The 25,794-nt window shown below is 44.5% G+C and overlaps 1 protein-coding gene across 2 annotated transcripts in view; it reads left to right on the plus strand.

Moving 5' to 3' along the window:
• The first annotated feature begins 666 nt into the window (after positions 1–666).
• The window catches only part of Rasgrp1 (RAS guanyl releasing protein 1), a 73,466-nt gene continuing 48,338 nt past the window's right edge, over positions 667–25,794 (plus strand). Inside the window, exons 1-2 of one of the 2 annotated variants that reach the window (XM_087207520.1) lie at positions 667–710; positions 6,228–6,412. In XM_087207520.1, the coding sequence (XP_087063646.1) occupies positions 682–710; positions 6,228–6,412 (214 nt within the window). In that variant the 5' untranslated portion in view covers positions 667–681. Of the gene's footprint in view, positions 711–1,740; positions 1,904–6,227; positions 6,413–25,794 lie in introns of those variants that run through there. The other variant, XM_004861524.4, reaches the window with a different exon arrangement.

Below are 25,794 nucleotides of genomic sequence, written 5' to 3' on the forward strand. Positions count from 1 at the left end.
AAGGCCTCATTGAGCTTTATTAAGATCAATAGGGAAACTTATTAAAAGCAGTTTCTTAGGGAAAAGCTAGTTAGAGGTGGGAGAGGCACAGGCACCACAATTACCAGGAAAGCCAGCTCCTCTCAGCCACCTGACAGAATGCAAGGGCAATGGAAGACAGCCATCTAAGGACTCTTAATATGGTAGACACGCATGCACACACATACACACCTCCACATGGGCACGTGTGTGTGTTCTCACTTTAACGTTAGTAAGTATATCGCACCAGACACACCCATGTACACAAGTCCCCTTTACTCAATCCTTAAGTAAGCTGCCTTCCTACTATGCCTTCTCCCTTCACTTACTCATTACAAACGGACAGCAAGAAACCAAATGGCCAGAAAGCTAGGTTAGGATCAAAGACAGTAAAAGAACAAATCAGATACGGACAAGTGCCCACCTGGGGGATGGGAAAGACACTGGTCCCCAATAAACAGAGCCAGGGATAAGAGCTCCCGGCTTTCAGCTCTGAAGCCCTCTACCACCTCACGGTAGCTGTCTATCCTCTTTTCCATCTTTTCTCCCCAAATAAACCGTCTTTTGTCATACTAAACTTTGCCTCTTTTTTAGTTCTTTACTGGTGCCGGGTTTAGAATCACTGGGAGCTGCGTTTTCAGCAGAGCAGCGGCATGGCGTGGCATGGCGTGGCGAGCTGTCCACCCCTGGAGGTAACGATGGTTTATTTGGAAAAGGATGGAGGAAAAAAGATGATGGACAGTTCTCTGGGGGAGCAGGGGGCATCAGAAGTGAATACCTGTGGATTTTTGTCCTCCGTTCCTTTCTACTTAGGGCTGGTTGATTTCTCCCATCCTGCCCGAGCGCACCTGGAAGTTGTTGCCATCTGATCAGCTCTCTGGCTGTCTTTGACCCTAATCTTTCTTGCCCTTTGATTTCTTTCCGCCTTTTTGTGATGGGGGGGGGGGAACCTCAGAGGGCAGCTTAGAGACAGAAATTAAGGGAACATGTGCGCATCCTGTGCAGGTATAGTGATGCTAAAGCGGGAATATACATGCAAGTATATATGTATAACTGTGTGTCTTTTGCGTATTAAATAAGAATCTTCTTATCTCCTTTGCATTTTATCAGAGGTGGGTGAAGGGGCTGTTTTCCCCGGCCTTTCAGCTTCCTGGCTACATCTCTGCCTGTAGTTTTTTCTGTGAAATTCTTATGTTAATTGTGTTACCTGGCACCTTCCCGGGTCTGGCTTCTCTGTCTTTTCTTACTTTTGTCTTTTTAATTGCTGGAGTCTAACTGCAGAGGCAAAAGCTGCCTTTAGTAAGATTTCTTACTAATTTCTTTGGTCAAGCTTTAATGAGAACCTATTTATCCTTTTTCCTGCCTAGGACCCCCTGCCCTACAATCTCAGTTCCCGACCGGACTCTGAGCTCTGATCTATACAGGAGAGGCCCGCAGGGGACGAAGGGGTTCCACTGAGGCCGCTTTCCGGGCTCAGGGCGAGGCAGCTGCCAGGCGTGGGCCCGGAACTGGGGGCCGGGAGCCCCCGCTCCCCACGCACTGAACCGCCGTCTGGAGAGGTCCGCTGAGCACAGGGTCAGGAGGAAAAGTGCGGGAGGCGCGGGCCGGGGCGCTACTGAGTACTGGAGCCGGTTTCGGGGAAGCGCAGCCCCACGCTTCCTGGGCCGATAAGATCGGCGTCAGGTGGCGCGGAGGGCGGCGCGAGCGGGCGCGCACCGAGTCTGCAGAGCGCGCCGTGCTCGCGTGCGGGCGCCGGCCGGGCCGGGCTGCGGCGAGGGCGGGCGGGTGCGATGCGCCGCGGCCCGCCGGGCCCGTCCCGCCGCGCGAGGTGAGCAGCTCCGGCCGCGGCCATGGGCACCCTGGGCAAGGCGCGAGAGGCTCCGCGGTGAGTAGGGCCGGAGGAGCGCGTCCCCGGCCAGGGGCGGCGGCGACCTCGGAGGGACGGGCGGGAGGGTCTCCGGGCCGGGGACGCGGGCGGAGGAGGGAGCTGGGGCTCGGGCCAGAGCTCGGAGTGGCGAGGGGAAAGTGCCAGCCCCGGCCTCCTGCCACCCTCCGCGCCCGGGACTCCCACTCGCGGATTTTCCGCGTCCCCCACACCTGCCCCGGGCACGGGGCCGGCAGCGCCCCCTGGCGGCCTCTCGGACCCGGTCTGGAGTGGCCGGCCGCATTTGCAAGGAGGGCACAGCCGCCTGCTCGTCGGCCCTGCCCCGGAGGAGAAGTTTCTGAACCCCTGGCCGGCGAGCCGTGAAGCCTCCACACACCCTCACTCACTCCACCCTGCGATTCTAGAGATGCTTAGGGGGATTCCTGCAGTGATAGATGAGGGACGAGCGAAAGGGCTCTTGGCTGGAGAAAAAGGTTTGGGCGGGTCAGGCACCCTAGTGTTCACTCGCACTCCGTGTTCACCGGAGTCAGAGGACTGCCCCACGACGCCTCTCCTCGGTGCAGGGCCGGCCTGACCTGCGCTTCGCAGCTCCACTCACGCGGACTCCGTGTGACTGCAGGCGCCGCACCTGTGCAGCCGTCCACAGGGCGCAGGGGGCTCCGTGCTGCTGGACTGATGGACTTCTGACCCACGCGTGCCAGGCCCTCTGCATTCCCTGACCACCGACGCTGTACCGGGCCCTGGAGTGGTCAAGGGAGGTTGAACAATTAAATTGAGGCTGTTAGGGGGAGGAAAGAGCACCAGTGGAGGAAATCTGCCTCTGCTCAGCCCTAACCAGTACAAGTTGGGGTTCTGACCCTCTGCTGATCACTTCCTCCTCCAACCCCTACTGCATGAAGCCGAGACCCCGCTGAGACATCTTTGCCCTTTGCCTGGAGAGGCTGCCCCTGCAGCCAGTTCAAGGTTTTGACAGCTTCCTTCAGCAAGCCCTGGGGGGCTTTGGCCTCTTTTAGGCTCTGTAAAACACCTTCAAGTTCATTTGTTTTTCTCAGGGATTTTTGTTGTTGGATTATTATCTTTTTAATTCACAAATGAAATGGGAAACATTTGGCTACCATCCTTTAAAAATACAACTTTGCAGAATTAGAGGCTGTTCATTCTGTGGATTGTTAAAGTACTTTTAAAACTGCTTATAACAAAAGCATTTTGTGGGGCCAGGGATTTATCTCAGTGGTTCTGCTGCCTGCCTTGCAGGGTCCTGAATTCAATCCCTGGTACAAAACAAAACAAAACAAAACACATTTTGTGAATCCTTGTCTACCACTAATTCATCAGGAGAGTTGAGAGACTGGAGGATTCTCCCGGAGGCAGCCAGCCAGTCAGGACCCTGTCTAAGAACCGAGTTTCTGTTTATGGGGCACATAATCATCGGATCTTACCAGATCACTTAGGTGCAATCAGTTTTAATATTTTCTCTTCCTCCTGGTTTCTCATGCTCTAGCCTTCTGGTGTCCACATTTCCCAGGTCCCATCTCTCACCCTCTTTGGTCTTCTACTCAAAGTGCTTCCTTCTGGATCTTTCTTTATTTCTGAATCCATCCTTGCCCCTCCTGGTTCTGGTAAAAGCACTGACATCTGAGAATTGCTGTATCAACCAAAGAGCTTTCCCTTGTTGCCTGCACTAGCATGTCACTAAAACTAGAGAACTGGGTGGCCTCAGGAGTCCCAAATGTTCAAGCCACCAACAGAGAGAGAAAATCGAATTTTCCTTGGCCTTCCACACACTCCCCAGCCCCAGTGGGAAGAGCTCTGCACTGACAGCCCCTAGGTGCTCTTGCCTCTTCTCCAGGGTCGAGAGAAATCCTGTGGAAGGCCTGAGCGAAAAAGACTTTTACTGTCCAGGGAAGAATTTTTGTCATTCCCTTACTCTGCCTTTGGTGCAGTGGCAGCAGCTGAGGCAGAAGCTGAATAATGTCAATGTTGGACCAGGCTTAGAGCTGTCAGTGCTTGCAGGAGGGGAAGGGAGCCCGTCTGGGAAGTGTGGCAGTGACAGAGGAGGCCACCTCTAGCATGCTCTGCATCAGTGGCCCAGTGACATTACCTTTCCAAGCCTGGCCTCTCTACAGCTATAGATGACGGGTTTGGAAAAAGACTATGAAGAGCCCATCCAGCCCTGGCATCTCGAGGACAGTTCCTGGGACCTGTGGCAGGAGCTGAGATTCGGCCCTGACGGTAGCAGCTGTGCTTTTGCAGGATTTGACTTCAGTTTTACATTGAGTTAGCTTTGTCAGCCTCTCTCTGACAGTCTGCTTGCCAGTTGTCATGTAGTATGAGATACATGGTTCCAGGCACAGTAAATATTTATTAAATGCAAGTCAGGGAGGTGCCAGGTACAAATCCCAGATCTAGCACACGTGAGTCATGAGGCCTCGGCTATGTCGTTTAGCTTCTTTTGGACTAGGCTTCAGCCTCACGGGATGGAGATAATATCTTTGTAGACTGTAGGCTTCAGAGACAATGTAAATGCCCAGCACAGTGCCTTCAGAGTGTAGATTTTCAGTTCATGGTGTGTGTTATTGTTTTATTTGCAGATTATCATTTTTTTCTCAGATACCAGTTTGATTCTGAGGCTATCTCAGAGGCTAGGGAAAAATCAGTAGAGGCCACAGACTTGGTAGAGTCCTATAGCACCAGCTTGATCTCTCTGGAGTCAGTCCCTTCAATCAGCAGATGGCCCGTAACCAGCTAACCAGCGGGTGATTCCAGTCCTCAGCCCTGCAGACCCCTGGGGTCCTTCCTCTAGGAGTCTGGCTGTATACTGAACGGCCCCGTGCACCCAGAGAATGGTCTTTTAGCAGGTTTGTTTCCCCAGACCCAGGTGTTGCTGCATTTTATTTGATCTAAGCCTTCTTCAGCTCTGTCTCGGTGAGATTTTATCTTGTCAGAGGAGCTCTTCCAAACACTTCCCAGAAATTGCTTCTCCTTCCTCCGAGAACATCATTTACTCCTCTTACTTCTCACAAGACGCTTATTTAAGCGTTATATGGTTGCCATTTCATAATTTCAATCTGATCCCCCAGCTAGGTTTTTTATAGTAAGGAACGTCAAGATCACCTGCATACAATAACAACTAACGTGCTTTATAGTTTACACGAGCATGTTACATAGTTTCCTAAGTACTCTCCTAGACTCTCTCTCTCCCCCGCTTCCCTCCCTCTCTCCCTCCCTCTCCCCCCCTCTCCCCCTCTCCCCCCCACCACAGTCTTACTCAGAGGAAGCTCTTACTAATCCAGGTCATTTTGTGCTTATTATATGTGGGGAATCTCTGATTATGAACCTGGGTTATCTTTTTGTGAAGCAACCAAAGCTAAGTAGGGAGAGAGTTAACTTATGCCCAGATGTTACCAACAGCATTGCCATCACTATTAAGTCTTAAGATATGTATCTGTATGTTTTTAAATAGGAAAATAAAATACTTCCCTTCATAAGTCATCTTGCCAAATGACTTTTACCAGGTCACACACATAAAGCCAAATGTGAAGAGATGAAGATATGCTGGAACCCTAAGCCATATCCAGATCTAAATTTATGCTTCAACGTTTACCTCTGAAACCCTTAGTCTCTCTAGCTTAGCTTTCACTTTTAACTGTTAATGACCCAGATAAGTCCTCCCTGGAATAATGTTTAATGATAAAAATGACTCATAATGATTACCTATATTATTAATAATGGACGTTTCTTAAAGAAACCAAACTTTGTAAGGAAGGCAGAGCTAACTTCACGTCTCAGTGCTACCACCACCCTAACTCCTAACTCCCTGCACACCCTTCAGACTTTGACTAACCCCCTGAGGTCTTCAGAGCCGTTTTTGAGGCCACCTGGTCTTCTGCAGCATCTAGGGTACTGCTCAAGATAAACTTAGGTGAAGACGAGACCAACTTAATTCTTAAGACCCAAGTCAGTGGCCAAGCAGCTACATTTTTTTTTTTTTGACTACCAGGGTACAGTCCTGCCTGTGCCTCTTCCTTGGGGGGAACTGGGAGACAGACAGCAGGACAGAGCCATCCTGGTGCTGGGAATTAAGAGCCCTTGTTGCAGTCCAGAAATCTCACCTGTCATTTGCTGGGGAGATGTCTCTTTAACAGCCAACCAGTCTGTTCCGTGCATTCACCAAGTGGGAGGGCTATGGTTTCTATCAGTCCTGCTCCTGGGATTAATTGTCTTATCTCCACTCCTTTTCTCTCCAATCTGCCGACAGAGCCCTGAGCTGCCAGTTTGTCCCTAGCTACTCTGCCTGCCCTCACTGCCTTCTCTTTTTCCCCAGGAAACCTTGCCATGGCTCCAGAGCTGCCCCTAAAGCAAGACTAGAGGCAAAACCAGCCAGCAGCCCCTTCCCTTCCCATCCCAGCCTGGCCCAGATCACCCAGTTCCGAATGATGGTGCCCCTGGGACCTTTAGCCAAAGGAGCCAGCCTGGACGACCTCATCGACAGCTGCATTCAGTCTTTTGGTGAGTTGGCCAGCTGCCCGTGTGCATAGAAATCGCTCCCTCACTTTGTTCTTACCTTAAAAAGTGCTTTACAGAGTTGCAATTAGATTATATTTTGGCTTTAAAAGTAGCTTTTGAGCCTTTGAAATGTTGGAGACTGTGTGGAGAGCCTATGGCACATGACTGTGTGGGTGTGATAGGTCGTGATGAGAGGAGCAGTTTAAAGTGAGAAAAGTTACCAAGCAGTTTACATTTCCATTTTTCTTAGGCGGGGGATAGAAAAGATCAAGAAACAGTATCATGCACCTGCTGGTCTGACACTCTTCTGTTCATGTGTTCTTGGGGCAGATAGTCTGTGGTATGGAGCAAGCATTGTTTTTGAACAGAAATTTGAAAGCCTTTGCATCTTTGGACAAGCAATTCTCCATAATTCACCTTCCCATCTGGAGCTGTAATTGTTTATGACTAGAAGATACTGGTTAATAAGTGGCGCTGCAGGGTCACGGAGCTGGGAGAGGAGCGTGTGGACATACACGCATTATCCAGAGGTGCATTATCCATATGCTTCCCGGGGTCAACGCCTGTAGTCACCATGCAGGGTGCATGGCTTATGCGGCCAATAAGCAATTATCTGAAAAGGTTTATTTTTAATTTTATAAGCACTGTCTTTTGATTACCGTTTCTGAAACAGAGATCGGGAAGTACTTAGTATTTGTTCTACTCCAAGAAGGGAATGGTTAAAATTGATGGACTTTGGTGAAATCTTTCACTTCAAAGATCAAGTCCTCCCTGTGTGCCCCCTTTTTTTTTTTCTGTTTCTCAGTCTCACACTGGAAAGTAGGAGCATGTGGCTCAGCCCAGAAGCCCTAGCCTACCCCAGCCCTTGGTGCCTCCCAGAGCGCAGAGGGGCAGCATGATCAGATGCTAGGTAGCACAAGATGTATTAGATCTCAGAACCAGGTGCTGTTGGCTGGGCATGGTTAGTGCTAGGCCAGACCTCATTTATAGAATTGAAAAAGACACTGACATCTTAGGGTTACTTGTTTAGTACAACATCAAATCATTTCAACTGTTTCGACAGTGGCCCAAGCAGTGGCTCTTAAACATTACTGCATCAGAATCCTGTGGAGGTTTTTTTAAAAATAATGCAAATGGCTAGGCCCCATCCCCCAGATTTCTACTCTGGTAGTTCTGGGGCCCGGAGGGAACCAAAAATTTGCATTTCTGACAAGTTTCCAGGTGGTGCTAATGCCGCTACTCCAAATACCGTGCTTTTGAGAATCATTGCCTTAAAGTGCTGTTTGTTGTAGACTTTGAAAGAAGAGGGAAGCAACTGTATTGCTGGATTAATTTTAATTTCTCTTTAATAACACTTTGACCTACCAGTTCAGGGTTTTGGAGGAGAATAAATGACTTTGTCTTTCAAAATAATCTTAGAAAACGTACTCACAAGGAGATAAATAGAAGATAGCAGCACCTGGCATGGTGGTACATGCCTGTAATCCTAGAATCTTGATGGATGAGGTGGGCAGAACACAGATTCGAGCCCAGCGTTTGCAACACAGTGACATAACAAGACACTGTCTAAAAATAAAAGGGCTAGGGATATAGTTCTGTGTGAAGGCCCCTGTGTTCAATCACTAGGACCGAGAGAGAGAGAGAGAGAGAGAGAGAGAGAGAGAGAGAGAGAGAGAGAGAGAGAGAGAGAGAGAGAGAGAGAGAGAGAGAGAGAGGAATATGAATGAGAATGAACCTGGGTGAGGGCAGCTGATTGGGAACCATTTTTCAGATGTGCTTTGTCAGCATCTGATTCCCAAGTCGCTTAAACTGCACCGTCCTTGTGCCTCTTAGTGCTCATATTTACTTGTGCCTCTTAGTGCTCATATTTACTTCCTGGTCCTTAGCAGAACATGGTGACTAGTCCATGAGTAAGGTTTTATTTTCTATTTTACTAGTGAGTAAACTGGGGCGATAATATGTTTTTCATGCTTTTTCCCTCCAGTGTCAGACATTCAATTATCAACCCAGCTGAGGACTGTTTTCCTAACCAAATCATTGTGACCAACCTGCAAAGTACCTGACCAGTTCTAAAGTCCTTCTCCCAGATAACCTATCCTAACCCTCTCTTCTCAAAAAATCTTACAAGGGCATTGATTTTTTTCCTGAAATATGTTGAACTGAAATAAAAGTGCCTTAATGCAGCTGCTGTAGAAATCCCGTGGACTCTAATAGTCTTTTATCCATTATCAAGAAACATTGATTAAGCCCCTAATTATGTCTCTGCTGTGCTGGGCAGGGCACAAGCAGAACTGCAGTGACTGAGTGCTTATTCCATTAGTACTTAACAATACCTGAAAAGCACACTGTTTAGGACAAAAAATATACAAGGACAAGTGATACTAAACAAAGGTGTCCAGGAGAATGAGTTCTTCATGCCAGGTAGAATTTGAGTGAGTACTTTTCATGGTGAGGTCAGAGATGAAGGACTCCCCCCTCTCCAGGCCCTCTTGGCGTATCGGAACTCTGGGGACACAGTGAGGGAAGGTCTCAGGTTATTGTGTATTGTGTAATGCAGTTTCCTGTCATAGAATTCACATGAAAGAGGAAATAAAAAACCCTCTAGGTCTATAGTGAAAGGGAACATGATTTCAGCTCTTTTCTTGCTCTTTGATTATTAGCTCACCTACAAAGGGTGATCGAAACATATGGTGAATATTAAATTTTAAAACAATGTATTACAGTAAAAGACACATTGCCATTAATACCCCTGACACCACCATCCCATTTCGAACATACTCCATGCTTCTTGTCATTCTCTAAAGCAATTCTGAAAATCCTCTATCGTGGGTGTCTTTATGAGGTGTGATCAAAAATATAGTAAGTGCTGCTGCTGAGTGCCATCCAGTGGAAAGGCAGACTCGTAAAACGTTAGTGTGCCCTCATCCACCTTGTTCACCTGATCTGGCATCATGTGACTCCTGGTGCTTTCTCAAAGTCAAAATGACCACGAAAGGTAAATGTTTTGAATTGTTTGAGGTCATCAAGGCAACAACAACAGTGTAACTGCAGACATGAGAAAGGCCTTTGCTTTAGAAAGTGACAAGAGTGACGAGATAAATGTGTCCAAAGCAAGAGGGAGTCTTTCGAGGATGATTAGTGACAGTGTCTTTTTTACTATAATAATATTTAAAAAAATTTTTTTTAAGCATTCAGCATTTATTTTGATTGTACTGCATGTATCAGGGCACTGGGAGATTTAGCTTGAGCTACCAAAAAAGCTGTTTGGAAGATAAAGAGTGGCTGATCCATTAGTTAACTTACTTTCTACTGCCTTCCTGATGTCACCTTTATGCAGGTGCTTTGAAGAGGTTTCCTTGGCCAGGGCTGTGCTGTCAAACACAGCAGCCATTTAGCCACGTGTGGCTCTTGTCACATACATTTCAGTCAGTTAAAGTGAATATAAATTTAAGTCCAAGCATCTAGACCCATAGCTGCAAGTACCTCACGAATGGTAGCTATTGCTGGACAAGGTAAATAGAGAATATTTCAGTCGTGACAGAAAGTCTGTCAGACACGGCTGGAGAGGCCAGATGGTTGGCTTGAAGGGGAAAAGCAGTGGACAGATTTTCTAGAAACTGAGCTTTGCCTTTCACTGATAATTCTAGGTAGTAGTCCTAATAGTGCTCAGAGCTTGGTGGGTGTTCAGAAGTGTTTGCCGATGGCTGCTATCTCTTTGGCATTATTAGTCATTAATTGTTAGCAACTCTCTTCTCAGAGGAATGATATATTATAATGCTTTTAAGGATGGGTAGCCTGCACACACAAGTTAAGGGTACTTTTCAAGGCCTCCAGCAGACCTCCAGTGTCTCGTCAAAGGTTATGGGATGGTGACTAGAACCATAGAGCCCTGAGTCACAGTTCACTGCAGTAACCATGAAGCAGCCTGCTCCTACCTTCTGTGTTAATCTAAGGTCACACTTTATATCCACAACATATCCTTGCTAGTTAATCCACGCTTCAGCTGAACATAACAAGGCAAATCATCACTACCTGGTGCATTTATGTCAGATGTATGTGAATCACACCATCTGTTTCAGAAGCAGAAAGACCTATGAGATCATCTCGGCTTTTAAAATTGTTTTCACTTTGAAAAAGGGCTGCCAGCATGGGGGGCTGAAGGGAAGGCTTTACATATCCAGATTTACAAAGCTTTTCCTTGTCCCCTTCAGGGCAGGACAACTCCTGATAGCATCAGAAAAGGAATTTGCACACAGGCCCCAGAAATCAGCCTAGCAAGCAGCCCTCCTGTTCCTGGGCCAAGTGTGGGAGGAAACTGAAGGTTTTGTCTTACCTGCCAGGGAGAAGAGAAATGAGTCCAAATGTCTTTGTCTGTGTAGTGTTGTTTATTTACTTATTTTTGGAGTTCCATATGCATTGACTTTATTTTATCCTCAAAGTAACTCCAAAATAGGTCAGGTATTGTTATCTTCATTGGACAAACAAGAAAATAAACCCAGAAAAAAAAGGAGGGCCGGGTATTTAGCTCAGTGGTGCCAGCGCCTGCCTCACAAGCGCAAGGTCCTGAGTTCAATACCCAGTACCAAAAAAAGGAAAACATACTACTCTCCTTCTTCTTCCCCTGCTCCCAGCAGCCATTTGCCATCAGAGCTAGGGCAGCTTGGATCTATCTGTCTGCTGTGACAGAGGAGACCTGCACACCCTCAGGGCAGGCCTGGTCTCCAGGATTAGGAAGTAAACTGCACTCAGTGTAAGGAATGTTTATTGAACCCCATCTCCATACCATCAGGAGTCAGCAAAGTATTAATTATGAATTACTACGTGTGTTGTTACTAATGCTACCCAAAGACCCCCAAAACCAGAAATACCCCCCAAATAATAAGTAATAAATGTCTTTTCCCTACCGTGGAGCCTAGATGTTAGCCATTTTGGCACTTTATTAAGGGTAAAACCATGTACTTGTTGATGGCAGACAGACACGTTGAGGCCACAGTTCCCTCCAGGGCAGAGGAAAGATTCTCAGCACTTGCGACTCCAAGTCTGTATACCAAAGCAGGGTGCCCACGGGCAACAGGAGCACAAATCCAGCAGTTAAGGGCCATGGCATCAGTGGGCCTTTAGATCCAAGACCTAAATGTGCCCAGCCAGCATAGTATCCAGGAAGGGACCTGGAGCCTTTCCCTGATGAGGAAGATCGAATCTGTCCCAGAAATCTCCTCAGTGGAAGCCGCAGCCTCTGGGAGTCACGGCCACGAGTTTCCACATGGTCCTAGGGCTCCCCCCATCCTCAGGCTCTTGGGCAGTAGTGCAACTCCCAGGCCTGGCTGTTCTTAGCCCTCTGTAGTGAACCGGCATTCTGAGGGGCCCTTTGCTGTGTCTTTCACAGGCTGGTGCCACTAAGGGCCCCAAGCTGGGACATCTGTCCTCTCCTGACCTTGAGTTACCGTGGCTGTTGGGCCAGAGGGTGCAAGAGGTAGAATCCCTGTTACTCTCCTCCATGTTGTCCTATGTGGCTCTGCTTACGGGAGGCCTCCCTCTGCAGTGGAGGACAGAGTCGTATTAAAACACTCACGTGCAAGGTTGACAGTGTCTCCGGAACAGGGAGCCTGTCCTTCAGTAGAGCCATCCAGAGAGATGAACTTTACTGCTGAAAGAAAGTGGGGCAGAGAACAGACAGCGGTGCATACTCAGGTGCTTGGGCTTTGTAGGGTCCTGAGCGCTTATTTGACCTGACCCACCTGATCTGCCTTGCAGCTCTACGAGGGGGACATTATCTTGCTCCTTTGAGTAACATGGAATTGAACTCAGCAAGGTTAGGTGATGATGGGAATGGTCCAGCTCGTTGGTGGATGAGCCACTGAGATTTCAGCTCCAGTCAGTGTGTCTTGACTCTGGTCACTGTCACATTCTGTCCATCGTGGCAGAGATTCTCCAGCTCCGATGTGAGGAAAGGACACCGAGCGAGTGTGTTAAACATTAAGATTATAGGTGCTGAAACCCAGAGGTTTTCTTTCGGTTCACAGTCGTCACTAGGTTTTGGTGGCAGTGGCAGTGACCCATGTGAACTGCCCTAGAGCCCTCTTGCTTCCTGGACATCCCAGAGAATTTTCTCAGGCTTTCTAGGAAAATGTGAAGAGCACAGCAGTCTGGAGAAGCAGTGGAGCAAATAGGTCTTTCAAGTTATGAACAAGAAAAGCACATGAACCAGCTTCTTCGGCATCTGTATAGCAGTGTGTAGGGCCCTAAGGAGAGACAGGCACAGCCCGTGAGCAGGTTCGAACCCTGGGACCCCTGCAGTAAGATTTCCCTGTGTTTCTGTCTCATCTCAATGGGAGTAAACTGTTTACAAACCTTACAACTTGTCAGTCTCTTGGCCATGGAAATAAACAGAAAGTGGGTATCTGTTATAACTGCAAATTGATTCTTTGCACTCAAAGGCAACTTTCCTAGTGTTCATTTCTGCCTCTGCAACACTCAAACCCATTTAATGATGCAGTGAGGGCTTGTGCTGTAATTACATCAGCCCCCAGGGGTCAGAGGCCACAAGTGGTAGCTTCCCTGAAGGACTGGAGTTGTGAATCCCCTGAATCCAAATGCTCCACTTAGCCAGCAGATTTTTAAAGCAATCTGAAGGTTATTAAGTCCATGATGAAAACACATTAGGAAAATGGTACGAATGCAAATGCAGTCCACTCCTAATTGACAGAGCCGACAGTGACTGGGCTCTAAGACTCCTGGAGAAGGCCATCTCAAGGTCAGGCCCCACCCAGGCCAACCTGCTTACCTTGGAGCCTGCTCTCTTCTGGCTGGAGCAGTCACAATGTCTGAGTTTTGTGCCTGTGCTGCAGCAACTGCGAGTTTGGGCTGCAGCCCAGCTGGGGTTGCCCTAGAGTGGCCGAGAAGAAGAGCAGACGGCAAGAACAGGAGCATGGGTTAGGCAGCTTCGTGGGCACATCAACTGGGAGGATGCCCAGGGCCCCACATTGGCTTTATGCTATAACAGTATGAAAATTCGTAATAATCTTTTGGATGAGAGCCCCCCGTGTTCAGTGGCTCTGGGTGCTACAAACTACATAGTCATTCGTCATTGTAAGAGCCACAAGACCAGAGGGTAAAATCAATTGGCCGTGTATTGAAGAGATACAGAATGTTTGGGTTTATGGCTTATCTTCTGTCTTATAGGGATGTAAAAATATGAAAAAAAAAGTTGCACCATCTCCTAGCCATGGTGTGTGGGATTGTTTCATACTAGCTCTTAAGAGCAGAATATTAAATTTTTAGGGATTTTGCATGCCAGAGGTTAAACACCGCTGTCATTTAAAATTAAATTACATAGACTTAAATCAATTATATTTTTTTTTTGCAGAGGTATGACGTATTCAAAAGTGATCACTTCCTAATACATTACCACATTTTACTATCTGATGATGGGCAGCCATGTACCACTGTCAGCTCTGTGTTCTGTACACTCACGCTAGTTAGCTTGACATTGTCTACATTGGGAGTGTTTATGCCTTGGAAATAACAGAGACTGTGATCAGGACCTCCTCTTCCATTCCAGCCCTGGAGAGCCTGTGGTGAAGCCCCTTCCTGCATAGCACTGTCGTCCAGGTACACAGGTGCTTACAAAGCAAAGTGTTTACCTGGGAAGGGGGAACGGAATGGCAACTCTTCTTTGGTGTCACCTGATTTGGAAAGCAATTCTGCCATTGCTTTGCTTCTTTCATGTATATATCTTATGAAACAAACTCTCCACATGCTCCTCAAAGGAAAGGAACAATATACCTTAGAAGATAAGGAAATCAAATATCAGTAAGGCTGAAAAGTTTCCTTAAAGAAGTGGTAATGGAATACGAACTAAAATGAAGAGATTCTGATTGTGGAATGGAAGTTGTTTTTTGTTTTTAATTTACCCCTAAAAATTTTCCAGGATTAAATCATTTCTTGTTTCTGACCAACCAGATCTCCATTTTGTGGACTTCCATTTTTCATGCATTATATGGCGTCTCTGTTTCTTATTTTACCTATTTAATCATTTGCTTTTATTGCCACTATATCATTACAGACGCTACTGATTTATACAACCAAGTTTTCATTGGGGGTGTTTCATAAGTTTTTCCAGTTTTATGAACTGTCTGTTCATATCCCTTGCCTGTTTAGCATTTGCTTAATGTGTTTTATTATTAGACATTTGCAAAAGCTCTTTATATTAAAAAAGCTGTTAACTCTTTGAATATCATTTTTCTACAAGCAGTTTTTCCTGTTTTCATTTTATGTTGGTTTTAGTATTATACTTTATAGAAATTGTACATTTTTGTGTAGTTAAATTTGTCTTTGTTAGGGTGGGTGTGCTGGCCCACACCTGGAATCCCAGCAGTCAAGTTTGAGGCCAGCTTTGGTTACAGAGTGAGTTCAAGGCCAGCCTCAACTACATAGCGAGACCTAGTCTCAAAAAAAAAGCCTGTTTCTTTTGTCTTTTATTAATTCTAAGCTTAACAAATCTGTATTCCAAGGATTTGGTAAATAATCTCATTGTCATTTTCATCAGTTTTTTTAAGAACCAGTGTATAATTCCATATCATAACCAATTGTAGATGATCAGTAAAAGTTTATAAGTTATGGCACTAAAGGAAGCCTTTGTTTTTATTTCTGAGACTATGCTTGGCTTCAAAGCAAAGTGCTTGCAAGGTAACTTTGTGACCTGAGCTTCAGTTTCCCCTCATTATGATACTGTTAAAATGAGTTCTGAATCTTAAAATGTTTGGGAGAGACTAGAATGATGTCTCCATTGTGATAGTGAGTAACTTGAAAGTCCCTTGGAATTTGTACATTTAAAGAAAGTGCTTTTGATTGCTTAGAAACCCAGTATCCTTAGGGTGGAGACTTAGAAACCTAACCAAATTTAAATCCATTTCCAAATTATTAATGTAGACTCAGTATATATTATTCTTATATAGGCCTTTTTTTTTCATTGTGGTAAGATACACATAATGTAGAATCAACCACTTGCCTGGACTTTTAAAATATTTAAAATATTATTTTAGTAATAGCTAACCTTTGAACAATTACTACGAACAACACAGCACTTATATTAATATTTCACATATATTATCAAATTCTGTTTTTAAATTCGTAATGTACAAAGTTCAAATTTTAACTCAGCTCTCATACTTTTTAATCATTAATAACTTTAAAAATCATTCATGTTTGGGCCAGGGATTTAGCTCAGTGGTTTCGTTGCTTGCCTTGCAAGTGCAAGGACCCGAGTTCGATCCCTGGTACCAAAAGAAAAAAAAAAAAAAAATCATTCATGTTCACTATAAAAAAAAAACTTTAGAAAATACAGACAAACAGAAGAAAGAAATTTACAGGGCCAGGGATTTAGCTCAGTGGTTCCGCCACCTGCCTTGCAACCGAAAGGTCCTGAGTTCAATCCCTGGTACCAAAAAATAAAGAAGGAAGAAAGAAATTTACAGTCATCAGTTCTGTCACCCCCAGCAAGATTATCATGATCAGTATATTTTTGTGTATCTAGATTGACTTCTGTGGATATTTACATGTACTGTATTTATATTGACTTTTTGATGATAGATTCACTGTAATCCTGCTTTCCATAATTCACATTTTAAACAATTATGATCTTGAAATCAACATTAGGGTTTAAAAAGAGGTGTGCTAGCACACACCCTTGCTATTCTATCCTAAGATTGATTTTAAAAAGTAATTCTGGCATAATTCCTTCAAATACAGCACATAAAACTGAAGGTTTAGCAACTAAAATGATGCTGATGAAGAATTGCAGGTATTACAAGAAGAGTACTTAGTTCTTTCCAAGTGCATATTACACTAACTATGGTTGATTATAGTAGTTGTAATAATGAAGGAAACAAACAAATTTGAAGAATGGAAAATTTTTGAGCTTTGTGTGTGTGTGTGTGTGTGTGTGTGTGTGTGTGCGAGATGTGTAGTGAACGCGGTGAATTTTGTCAAAACTTTCCTTTTGGAAACAAAGTCTTTTGTCATCATTAAGCTTCTAAGAGCGTCTTTAGTAGCAGCGGGGTGAGACACATGCATATCCATGATTCCTCTACAGGGAAGAGCGGTGGTGCTCAGCAGCGACGGGGGTTGTATTGTCCACTTTGGTTTTTCCACAGTGTGGTCAAGAGCCCTGGGAGATGGCTAAGGTTCTTCCTAGGGTCTGCAAGCAGAAGCAGCTGCCAGGACAGAGACTGAAGTGAAGAGACACCAGGGATTAATTGAAATAGACAAATGGAGCTGGGACTTCCAGGTCAAAAGGACAGCAGAGATTAAGAGTTGTATACTGAAGGGGAATAAATAACCAGAGTAGGAATGCAGTGGCAGCTGAGAGTAGAGGACAGTTTTAGTTCTGTCTGAGCCATGGTCCAGAACAGTGGTGGTGAACCTATGAAACGCGTGCCATAGCAGGCAGTTTGTATCATGGACAGCTCTGAAAGGTTCACCACGCTGGTGTAGGACTTGCTTTTGTAATCCTGTGAACAGCTCCATGTTATAGAGGAACCTAGGGCATTAAAAAATCCCCAGTTATCACACCTGAGTTTGTCTTGTTAGAATGTGGTTACCATCTAGAGAACATCCTTAAGTCTCATGAGCAGCTAATCATGTTCATTTTGCATTCAGTTATTTAACACCCTGTGCACAGAGGCTTTTCCGTGCTTCCTTCCCTTCCTTCTTACAATGTGTTTCAGGCTGACTCCATCCAAACCTGCCATTCCCTCCAAACCTGCCATTCCCTCCAATCTCCGGCATGTCAGGCCAGACAGGGAAGTTCCCCCTCCTCATTTGTCGGCCACATCTGTCTTCAGTTATTGCTGAGGAGGAGAGCCTGACCTCTGTGATTTACTCTGGGGCTCACTGATGGTTTTGCCCTACTCTGAGGCTCACTGAGCTCTGCCTGTGTTCTCCCTTCTAGTGGCTGAGTCTCCTACTTTGTCAGCAGCTACCAGTATCAACCTGAAGTGGACTTAGCTCCAGTAGACTGAGAAAGTGTACTCTCAGAAATGCAAAGCAAAAAAGATGCAGACGGACTTTCTGGATTAAAAGACCGTTCATAATGTGTGGCCCTTCTAAAAATTATGTGTGTTATGTATGTATATAGTAGTCTCAATATATTTATAACTATATATATTTGGACATTTGGACATTAGTTGTATAGTGGATGATGGTATCACTGTTGGCTTTGTTTCATTTTTTAAATCTTTTAGTGTTGTGATGTGTATTATACATATTCATGAGGTTCAGTGTACTTCTATACTTGCATATATCGTGCATTGATCAAGTCCAGCCTTCCTTTGTTCATCTGTTCACACACACACACACACACACACACACACTTCAAAAACTCTATTAATCACTATTCTATCTTCAGATCCATGTTCTTTGGGATCAACATGTGAGAGTGAACATGCAGAACTTCTGTGTCTGGTATTTCCCTTAATCTTTCTAGTTTCATCTATTTTGCTGCAAACAACAGGATTTCATTCTTCTTCATGGCTAAATAACATTCCACTATGTGTATACATACCACATTTTCTTTTCTTTTTTTTTTTTGGTACCATAGATCGAACTCGGGACCTTGTGCTTGCGAGGCAGGTGCGGAACCACTGAGCTAAATCCCCGGCCCCTTCACCACATTTTCTTTAGCCATTCATCTGGCGATGGCTTAGGCCAGTAATGGAGAACCTTTAGAACTTTCAGTGATAAGAAACAGCCAGCTGCAGCACATGTGCCATAGGTTCACCACCACTGGCTTAGGCTGTTTTATATCTTACCTATTTTATTTTATTTTACTGGTATTGGGAATTGAACTCAGGACCTTGTGCTTGTGAGGCAGGTGTGGTGCCACTGAGCTAAATCCCCGGTGCTATCTTACCTATTATGAATAGTGCCACAATAAACATGGGCATGTGGGTATCTCTTCAGTATGCTGATTTCTTTTTCTTGAGTATATATTCAAAGGTAGGATAGCTGAATCATATAGTAAATCTATCTTTAGTTGTTTGAGGAAACTCCATTCTTTTCTTCATTGTGACTACTAATTTACGTTCCTGTCAACAATGTGTAGGAATTCCTTTTTCTTCACATCTTCACTAGCATTTGTTTTGGGGTTTTTTTGTTTGTTTTTTGGATAATAGCCATTCTGAGATGAGATGGTATCTCATTATAGTTTTGATTTGCATCTTCTTGGTGGCTAATGATTTTGAGAATTCAGATATTCATTTGAGAATTCATATATTATTGGCTATTTGTACTTCGACCTTTGAGAAGTGTCTGTTCAGATCATTTGCCCATTTTTAAATTGGATTACTTTTTTGTTGTTAAGTATTTTGAGTATTGGGTGTTAATGATTTGTCGTATGAAGAGGTGGTAAACATTTTCTCCAATTCTGTAGGTCACCTTTTCATTCTCTCGATGGTTTTCATTTGCTGGGCAGAAGCTTTGCCATTTGATATAATCGTGTTTGTCAATTTTTTGCTTTTATTTCCTGTGTTTTGGGGATCCTATCCAGAAAAATCACTGGCCATACCAGTGTCATGAAGTATTTCCCCTAGGTTTTCTTCTAGTAGTTTTAGAATTTCGGTTCTTACATTTGCTTTTGATCCATTTTTTTGTTATTTTGGTATAAGGGTGAGAGAGAGGGCTCAAGTTTCCATCTTATGCCCGTGACTATACAGTCTTCCCACCACCCTTTATTGAATACACTGCCCTGCCCTGTTTGTCACCAGTTGGAGTTTGAGGAAATCCCACAAAGATGAGATGGTGACCTCAACTCAGTCCACCAAGTAGGCTCTTGACTCTCGTCATGGAAAGAGAATTTCAGAACACACCAGTGTGAAGCACAGGCAGATTTATTAGACAGAGTTAGACAGTAAGGAATAATGGGAAGGGGTTCCAGCATGAGTAACGAGAAGGGGCTGCCCTGGTGGAGAGGTTCATACCATCCTGCTCACCGAAGAACGGGCCAGCGTTTCTGGGTCAGCGGAGGTGGGCCAGGGCCCAGCTGATCACTGTGTCAGTGCTGGTTTGCAGTTCTGGAGAAATCCTTATGGCTCGAGAGAGATACCTTGTTCTCGGTTGAGAGGGGCGCTGCCTTGGTTCCTGCCGTGGGTTAACTGCTTGTGCTTGGGAGGAGGTGACATCATGGGGGTGGGCTTCGAGGCTCTGCTTTTTCCTGGAAGCTGAGGTGACTGTAGTTTTGGAAACTTCTAGGTGTCGCTCCTGGGGGTCTGGAATTGGACATTATAAAATCTGTTTGGTCCCTGAATCCCCTGAAACTTCCTTCAGTTACCCTAATCTGGCTGTCCTCAATCTTGAAGGGAGAGGAGACAGGTAGATTTAGGGCCAGTAAACCTTGCAATGCAGATGCTCCTTAAGCAATTTAAATGCTTACATGCAGAGCTGAACAGGGGTCTCACCCAAGTGTGAAAGTAATAAGAGAGACAAAAAACTGAGTTTGCTTATATTCGTTTTCTCTATCTTTGTTTATCTTTCCTCACTTTCTCCACTGTATATTCTTGGTGGCTTTCTCAAGAATCTGTTGACTGTCGTGTGGGTTTGTTTCCCGGATCTTTGTTCTGTTCTGCTGGTCTGTGTGTCTGGTTTCATGCCCCTGCTCTGCTGTTTTGGTTACTTTGATGGTATGTCTGGAAATCAGGTATCATGATGCCTCCAGGATTGCTGTGGAAGCTCTTGGTGTAATTTTCTTGGGTAGTGGAATGGAATGGTCATGTCTGCTTTAAAGAGGGGAGAGGAAAATCGTGAAAACAGGGCACCTTTCTTACACTCCATGTCACATCATCTCATTTTCCTTGTTTAGGAAAGGAGAGAAGGGAGGAAGAAAACTGGAGACGTTAAATTTTATTTTTGCTGTCAGAGGCAGGAGTTGGAGTTAGGCAAAAGAGAGAATGTAATCGTGCTCACCCACCCCTCCCACACACACCCAGTTCTGACAGTGGAAATGCCACGGCCTTGGCACAGGCGTACTTCGGCAACCCAGCGAAGATCATAGCAGGAGGCCACGGGAGGCCACAGCACTGTAGTTTTTGAATTCTAATCTGGATCTGTCACTTAGCAAACGTTGCCCCTAGGCCAATTGTTTTACTATAGTTTTCTCATCCACAAAATGCTTAACAGTTAAAAATTTTCAGGGCTGTTTCAGTTTAGGTGAAAATTATATAAGGTTGTTTTGATTAGTTTCCCCAGAAGCAGACCCTGAGACAAAAATTGGAATAAAAATATACTTTGGAAGATGTTCCTAGGAAAAACTGGTCAGGGAGTAGGGAGAAGGCTATTCATGAAGGGTGCATTAATTAACAGTTGTTCTCACTCTGGGAGTAAGGGCGGGAGACAAGAGAAATGTATGTGTGTACCAAGTCCCATCAGTTACTGTTTCCAGGATGCTTCTAGAAGGTGTTAGCTGCTTTGTGCACAGGTCGGGGCTTGGGGCCTTCAGAAAGCCCTTAGGCAGGTAGAAATTGGGTTAGCCTTGCACTGTAATGGTAAAACCTGAGGGTGTGTGGGTGCTTACTGACAGGCTGTGTTCTGAAGTCAGAAAGCAAGTGTTCAACAAGTGTTAGATGGGCAAATATAGGCTACATAAAAATCCAGACGGGCTCAAAGCTGATTAGTAGTGATATTCATAGAGATCACATATAGATATGAACATGGACAGATGCTATTCGTTAGGGATAACCATTTATGAGCGGCTTTGGATATTTTTGTCAGACTTAAAACACATCTGTGTGTTTGTTAGATGCACTGCTATGAATGCTGTACAATAGATGAAAATCAAAATTTATGTAGAACTTTAAACTTAGACAAACAAGACTTCAATAGAAATTGCGTTTAAGTTTAAAAACATTGCTTATATATTCTGGATGAGGGACATCTGCATTGATTGTAGTTCTTGTGAGAAATACTAGTACAATCTAGTAGATCTCAGCGGATGTACATTTAATACAAGCCAATAAGGTCATGTGTCTTCTCAAAAAGTTAAGACAAATCTGATACTGCATTAATAGAAATGGACTTCACATGTTAAGGGAGTATTCTGCACTCCATTCCTAATGAGAAATGCCATGTCCTTGGCAAATTTCTTAATGTTTCTGAGTGTCACTTTCTATCAAAATAAACATTACTTCCCTGGATTGTTGGGAAGAAGGAAGTTCGACTACATAAAATGTGATCATAATTGTATAACAGAGTAAATACTCAGAGAGGACAGCAGTCATCATCACTACAGACTCATTGGATGTAGGTGTGTCACTTCCTACAATTAATAACATAAATTGACATGGGATCCAAACCTCACACCATGGAGATACAGGGTGGAAATGTCTAGTTGGAATAGCTGTGTCAAAAAATTGCTGGGACATTGTCACAATAAACACAAGCCTACAATGGATAAGCCCATAGCTAGTATCATATTTTAATTTTTTCATGAATTTGAGATATATTAATTTGGTGTCCAGTTAATAAGACTCAAAAAGTTTTTTCATTTTTCAAAATATAGATCAAGACAATGGCAGAAATCCAACATGAACTGTTTTATGGAAATTACTAAAATCGCTATGTAGACTTTCACATAACTAAAGCCCGAGCAGAGTATGGCATGCCTGTAGGCCATGGGAATATTGGAAATTAGGAGCTAGGCAGTGACGGCGAACCCTTTAGAGCTTTCAGAGATACAAACAGCCCGCTGCGGCACATGTGTTATAGGTTTGCCACCCCTGGATTAGGGCATCATTAGGGGATTGTAGCATGTGTTCATTCTTTCTATATCTGTCTCTCCTTGTCTCTCCCTCTCTCCCCTTTCTCCCTCTGTCTCAGTACATATCTTCTGCAGGTCAGCCAGTCATTCTCTTTTACTGAGAATTTGTTTCCTCCATGGACAAGGAACACATTACTATCATACTTCTCTTACCTTTAGAGAATTAATATCTTTCCCTCAAGTTCAGTGAAAAAATTATCAGGGAAGAACTTTGGTTCAAATTGGACCAGGTCGCCACAGTTTGAACCAACCAAATGTGGTCAGAAGAGTGGTGTCATTTAAGAGAACTTATCATTTCTCTCTAGAATCATGGGATTGAATTTGGGGAAGGAATGCCGATGTGCTGGACAAAAGAAATAGATGTCTGATGCACCAAGATGTGACCACATACTGTACTGGAGTGTGATTAGGTCCAAGCTTGGTCTCCGGTTTGAGATAAAAATGGAAATGCTAAAGAGAACAGAAGTGATAAAAAGTTAAGAAATGACACAGAAATAAAGTCGAGGATGGAAGATGTTAAACCCTGAAAAGAAGACAAATAAGTGGATTTTTCTATCTTGTTTGTCTTGATAGCATGAAGCCTATGAATGTCTCCATAACATAGATTAACATAGAAGAGCTGATATGCACTATTTACCTCTCGGAGGATATAGAGAATAAGAGGATTTAAATTTGGGAGAGGACTGGGATTTCCCATTTATAAAGGGAACATAAAAGCAGGAATTTCTGTCTCCGACCATAATGGAATATTGGGTATTGTAATTATTTTCCTCATGTAAGCAGCTATACCACAGGGCAAAATATGTAAAATAACTTTTCATGGTATTAGAAAACCAGACAGACTTCTGAATAAAATGAAAAGATAGGAGGTTAACTTTCACCTTGATTCTATACCTTGAAGCACTTCACAAATACAGGAACTAGAGCTTAGGCACCTTGCCTAGAAAAGAAAGTTTGTTTTCAGGGCTTCTGGGATGATAAGAATTTGTGAAAGTACCCTACAAGAGAGAAGGAATCTCCTTTGGTCTTTGACAAATACTAAACTGTGAGTGAATATCACTCCATGGCACTAACTAGTTACTTGGAGTCTGTGAGTCAAAGGAGGCCTTATAGTTGGAAAATACTGTAGTTCCAAATAGAGAATGGAGAGACCATGGGCATTCAGGGGGAACACAAAAAAGTCCACAACGCTGCCTCTGAGTATGAACTACTCTTGACTCATCCTCACAAAGGGAAATTGCAGAATGGGAGGAAGTTCATAGCAATACATATCCCTGACAAGAACATTTCTTTATGCACTTTTATATAACAGGAAACTCCTCTAGCCCAGATGCATCACCTTTGATTGTGGCTCTCTGCCTTATACCAGATTGACTTCTGATAGGCTTCTACTTGTGTTTTTCAAATTAGAACTAGCCATGCCCTACCAAGGGGTCTCATGTTGCTCAACATCACCTATTTAAGTACCTGTTGTCTATCTAGCCCTGAAAACAGCTGAAAGGCCTTACCACTGGTTTCTGAAATTGGAAAGATCAGCATGGGGTCATTTAGTAGTTTGTGGACCTAACCCAGGGCAAGAAGTGCACACACTGGTCCAGATCAGCCTCATAAAACTTGACTGGTCATCAGATCCCTGAAGAGCTTTTCAAAAAGGCAGATTCTAGGGCTGGGTATTTAGCTCAGTGGTTCCGCCACCTGCCTCACAAGCGCAAAAACCCAAGTTCAATCCCTGGTACCAAAAAAAAAAAGATTCTGTGCTCCATCCTTGGTCATCTTGATACAGTTGTTCTAAAGTAAGGTCTTAGAATCTGTTTTGGATTTTGTGGTGTTTGAGGTTTACTGTTTATTTTTAAGCTACTTGAGAGGTCTTGAACATCAGGTTTAATATATCCATTTACTTCTGTATAAAGTGGACATACTCGTCCTGAGAGAAAAAACATCGATTCCCCCAAAACTCTCCATAGGGTGAGTAGAATATTATCATTAAGTTCTCCTCATTAGAAAAGAAATCAACTCACGAGAGCCCCAAATTACCTTCTGTGAATTTTTTCTTTGCATTGTCATCTCCTCTCACAGTTACTGTGCAGATGTGCTTGAAGACTATGAGTCTCAGGTGACTGACACACGACTTTCCTGTGGTTTGGTAGGGGACCAGGTACTTTACAGTGCTGAAAGGTGCAAGAGAAAAGGGAAGAAAACATACCAAGTGAGGGGAGCGCTGAAGTGCTTGCTGGCTTCACTGTCTGCTCTGAACCTGTGTGGACTGGCTGCGCGGCTGTGAGTTCACTGCAGTCGCTTTGTGGATCAGGCCAGATGTGCTGCTTGTGAATGACTGCAGGTGAAATAACCGTATGACCCTACTTGGCCAAGCAGTGAAGCCAGAGCCGTGCTCACGTTAAGCCTCATCCTTGCCAACTTTCTTACACATTTTTGGGGATCTGAATTTCATCTACCAGCGAGTACTGGATCCTGCCTCCCAGGCACCAGTGTGGAGAGCCCTACAGTGGCTGCTGCCCTGTCACCATGGATGTCCTTCTGGTGTGCTTCCTTGGCTTCTAAAGGCGGCAGAGAAAGATGCGGACAGGAAGGAACCTTAAATTAAGATGCTAATATTAGTAAAATGGAGGAGGAGAAACAGTAACAGCAAGTGATCCAGCTTCCTAAATAACAAAATGAGTCAAGTTCAGCAAAAGTGGGCCTTTGTCTTGCTGCCCTGCTGGGGCTGACTCTGGCTGTGCGTGGACCCTCCGATGTGCTCTCATCTTCCCTTGGTGGCTGTGTCTTTGCAGGCTCTTCCCATGTGGAAGTTGAAATAAGGGTCAAGGTTCTGGAGAAATCATCCACCTTGAAAAGAGGCCTTCCAGCTCAGGTTGTCAGGTTACAACAGCCTGTCCATTTCAACATGATGCCGACCCAGAGAGTGCTGCCTCCCTCTCGGTGGGCCATCTGCTTTTGCAGTTTTAAAGAAAAGATCAGAGTAAGGGCAGCTCCTCGGTCTAGTTTATATATTCCCCAACACGATGACTCTGATCTGTCTTCCCAAACTTTTCTCCCTAAATAGAAGAGCTTTCTGTTGGAAAGAAGGGAAGGGGAAGTAAAAAGGATCAAGATGCAGTCTATAGATGTACCAGTTCCCCACAATGAATGTGTTTGTCATGTGTCACAAACATATACTAATAAAAAGGCAGGAAGAGCTTTTAACTCACCCAAACTGGACTTCTCGTCCTTTCCCAAATAGACTTGTAACTCTGCCATCTCCAAACCTGGAAATTTCTTCCCTTCTCAGCACACCTTTGCCTTTGTCTCACTCTGTCAAAATCTAACCCCTCCTTCCAAGTCCCCCTCAAATGTCACCCTCGACGTGAAGGTTGTACCACTAATTCTGGTCAAATCTGGCTTTTCCTTCTTCTGCACTGCCTTAGTGTTTTTGTGCGTCCCTCCTGCCAGGCCCATGTCACCTTCTGTTCTGCATTATGTATTGCCTGTGAATTTTTGATGCTTTTGGGGGCAGGATACTCCTTTAGTCTGCAGCCCCCACAGTGACTACTAGCATGTTTTGAACAGAGAACCCTGGACT

Source organism: Heterocephalus glaber, unplaced genomic scaffold, assembly GCF_053883595.1.
Source record: "Heterocephalus glaber isolate CG9 unplaced genomic scaffold, H.glaber_assembly_v1.0 deba00000809, whole genome shotgun sequence".
Taxonomy (NCBI): Eukaryota; Metazoa; Chordata; class Mammalia; order Rodentia; family Bathyergidae; genus Heterocephalus; species Heterocephalus glaber.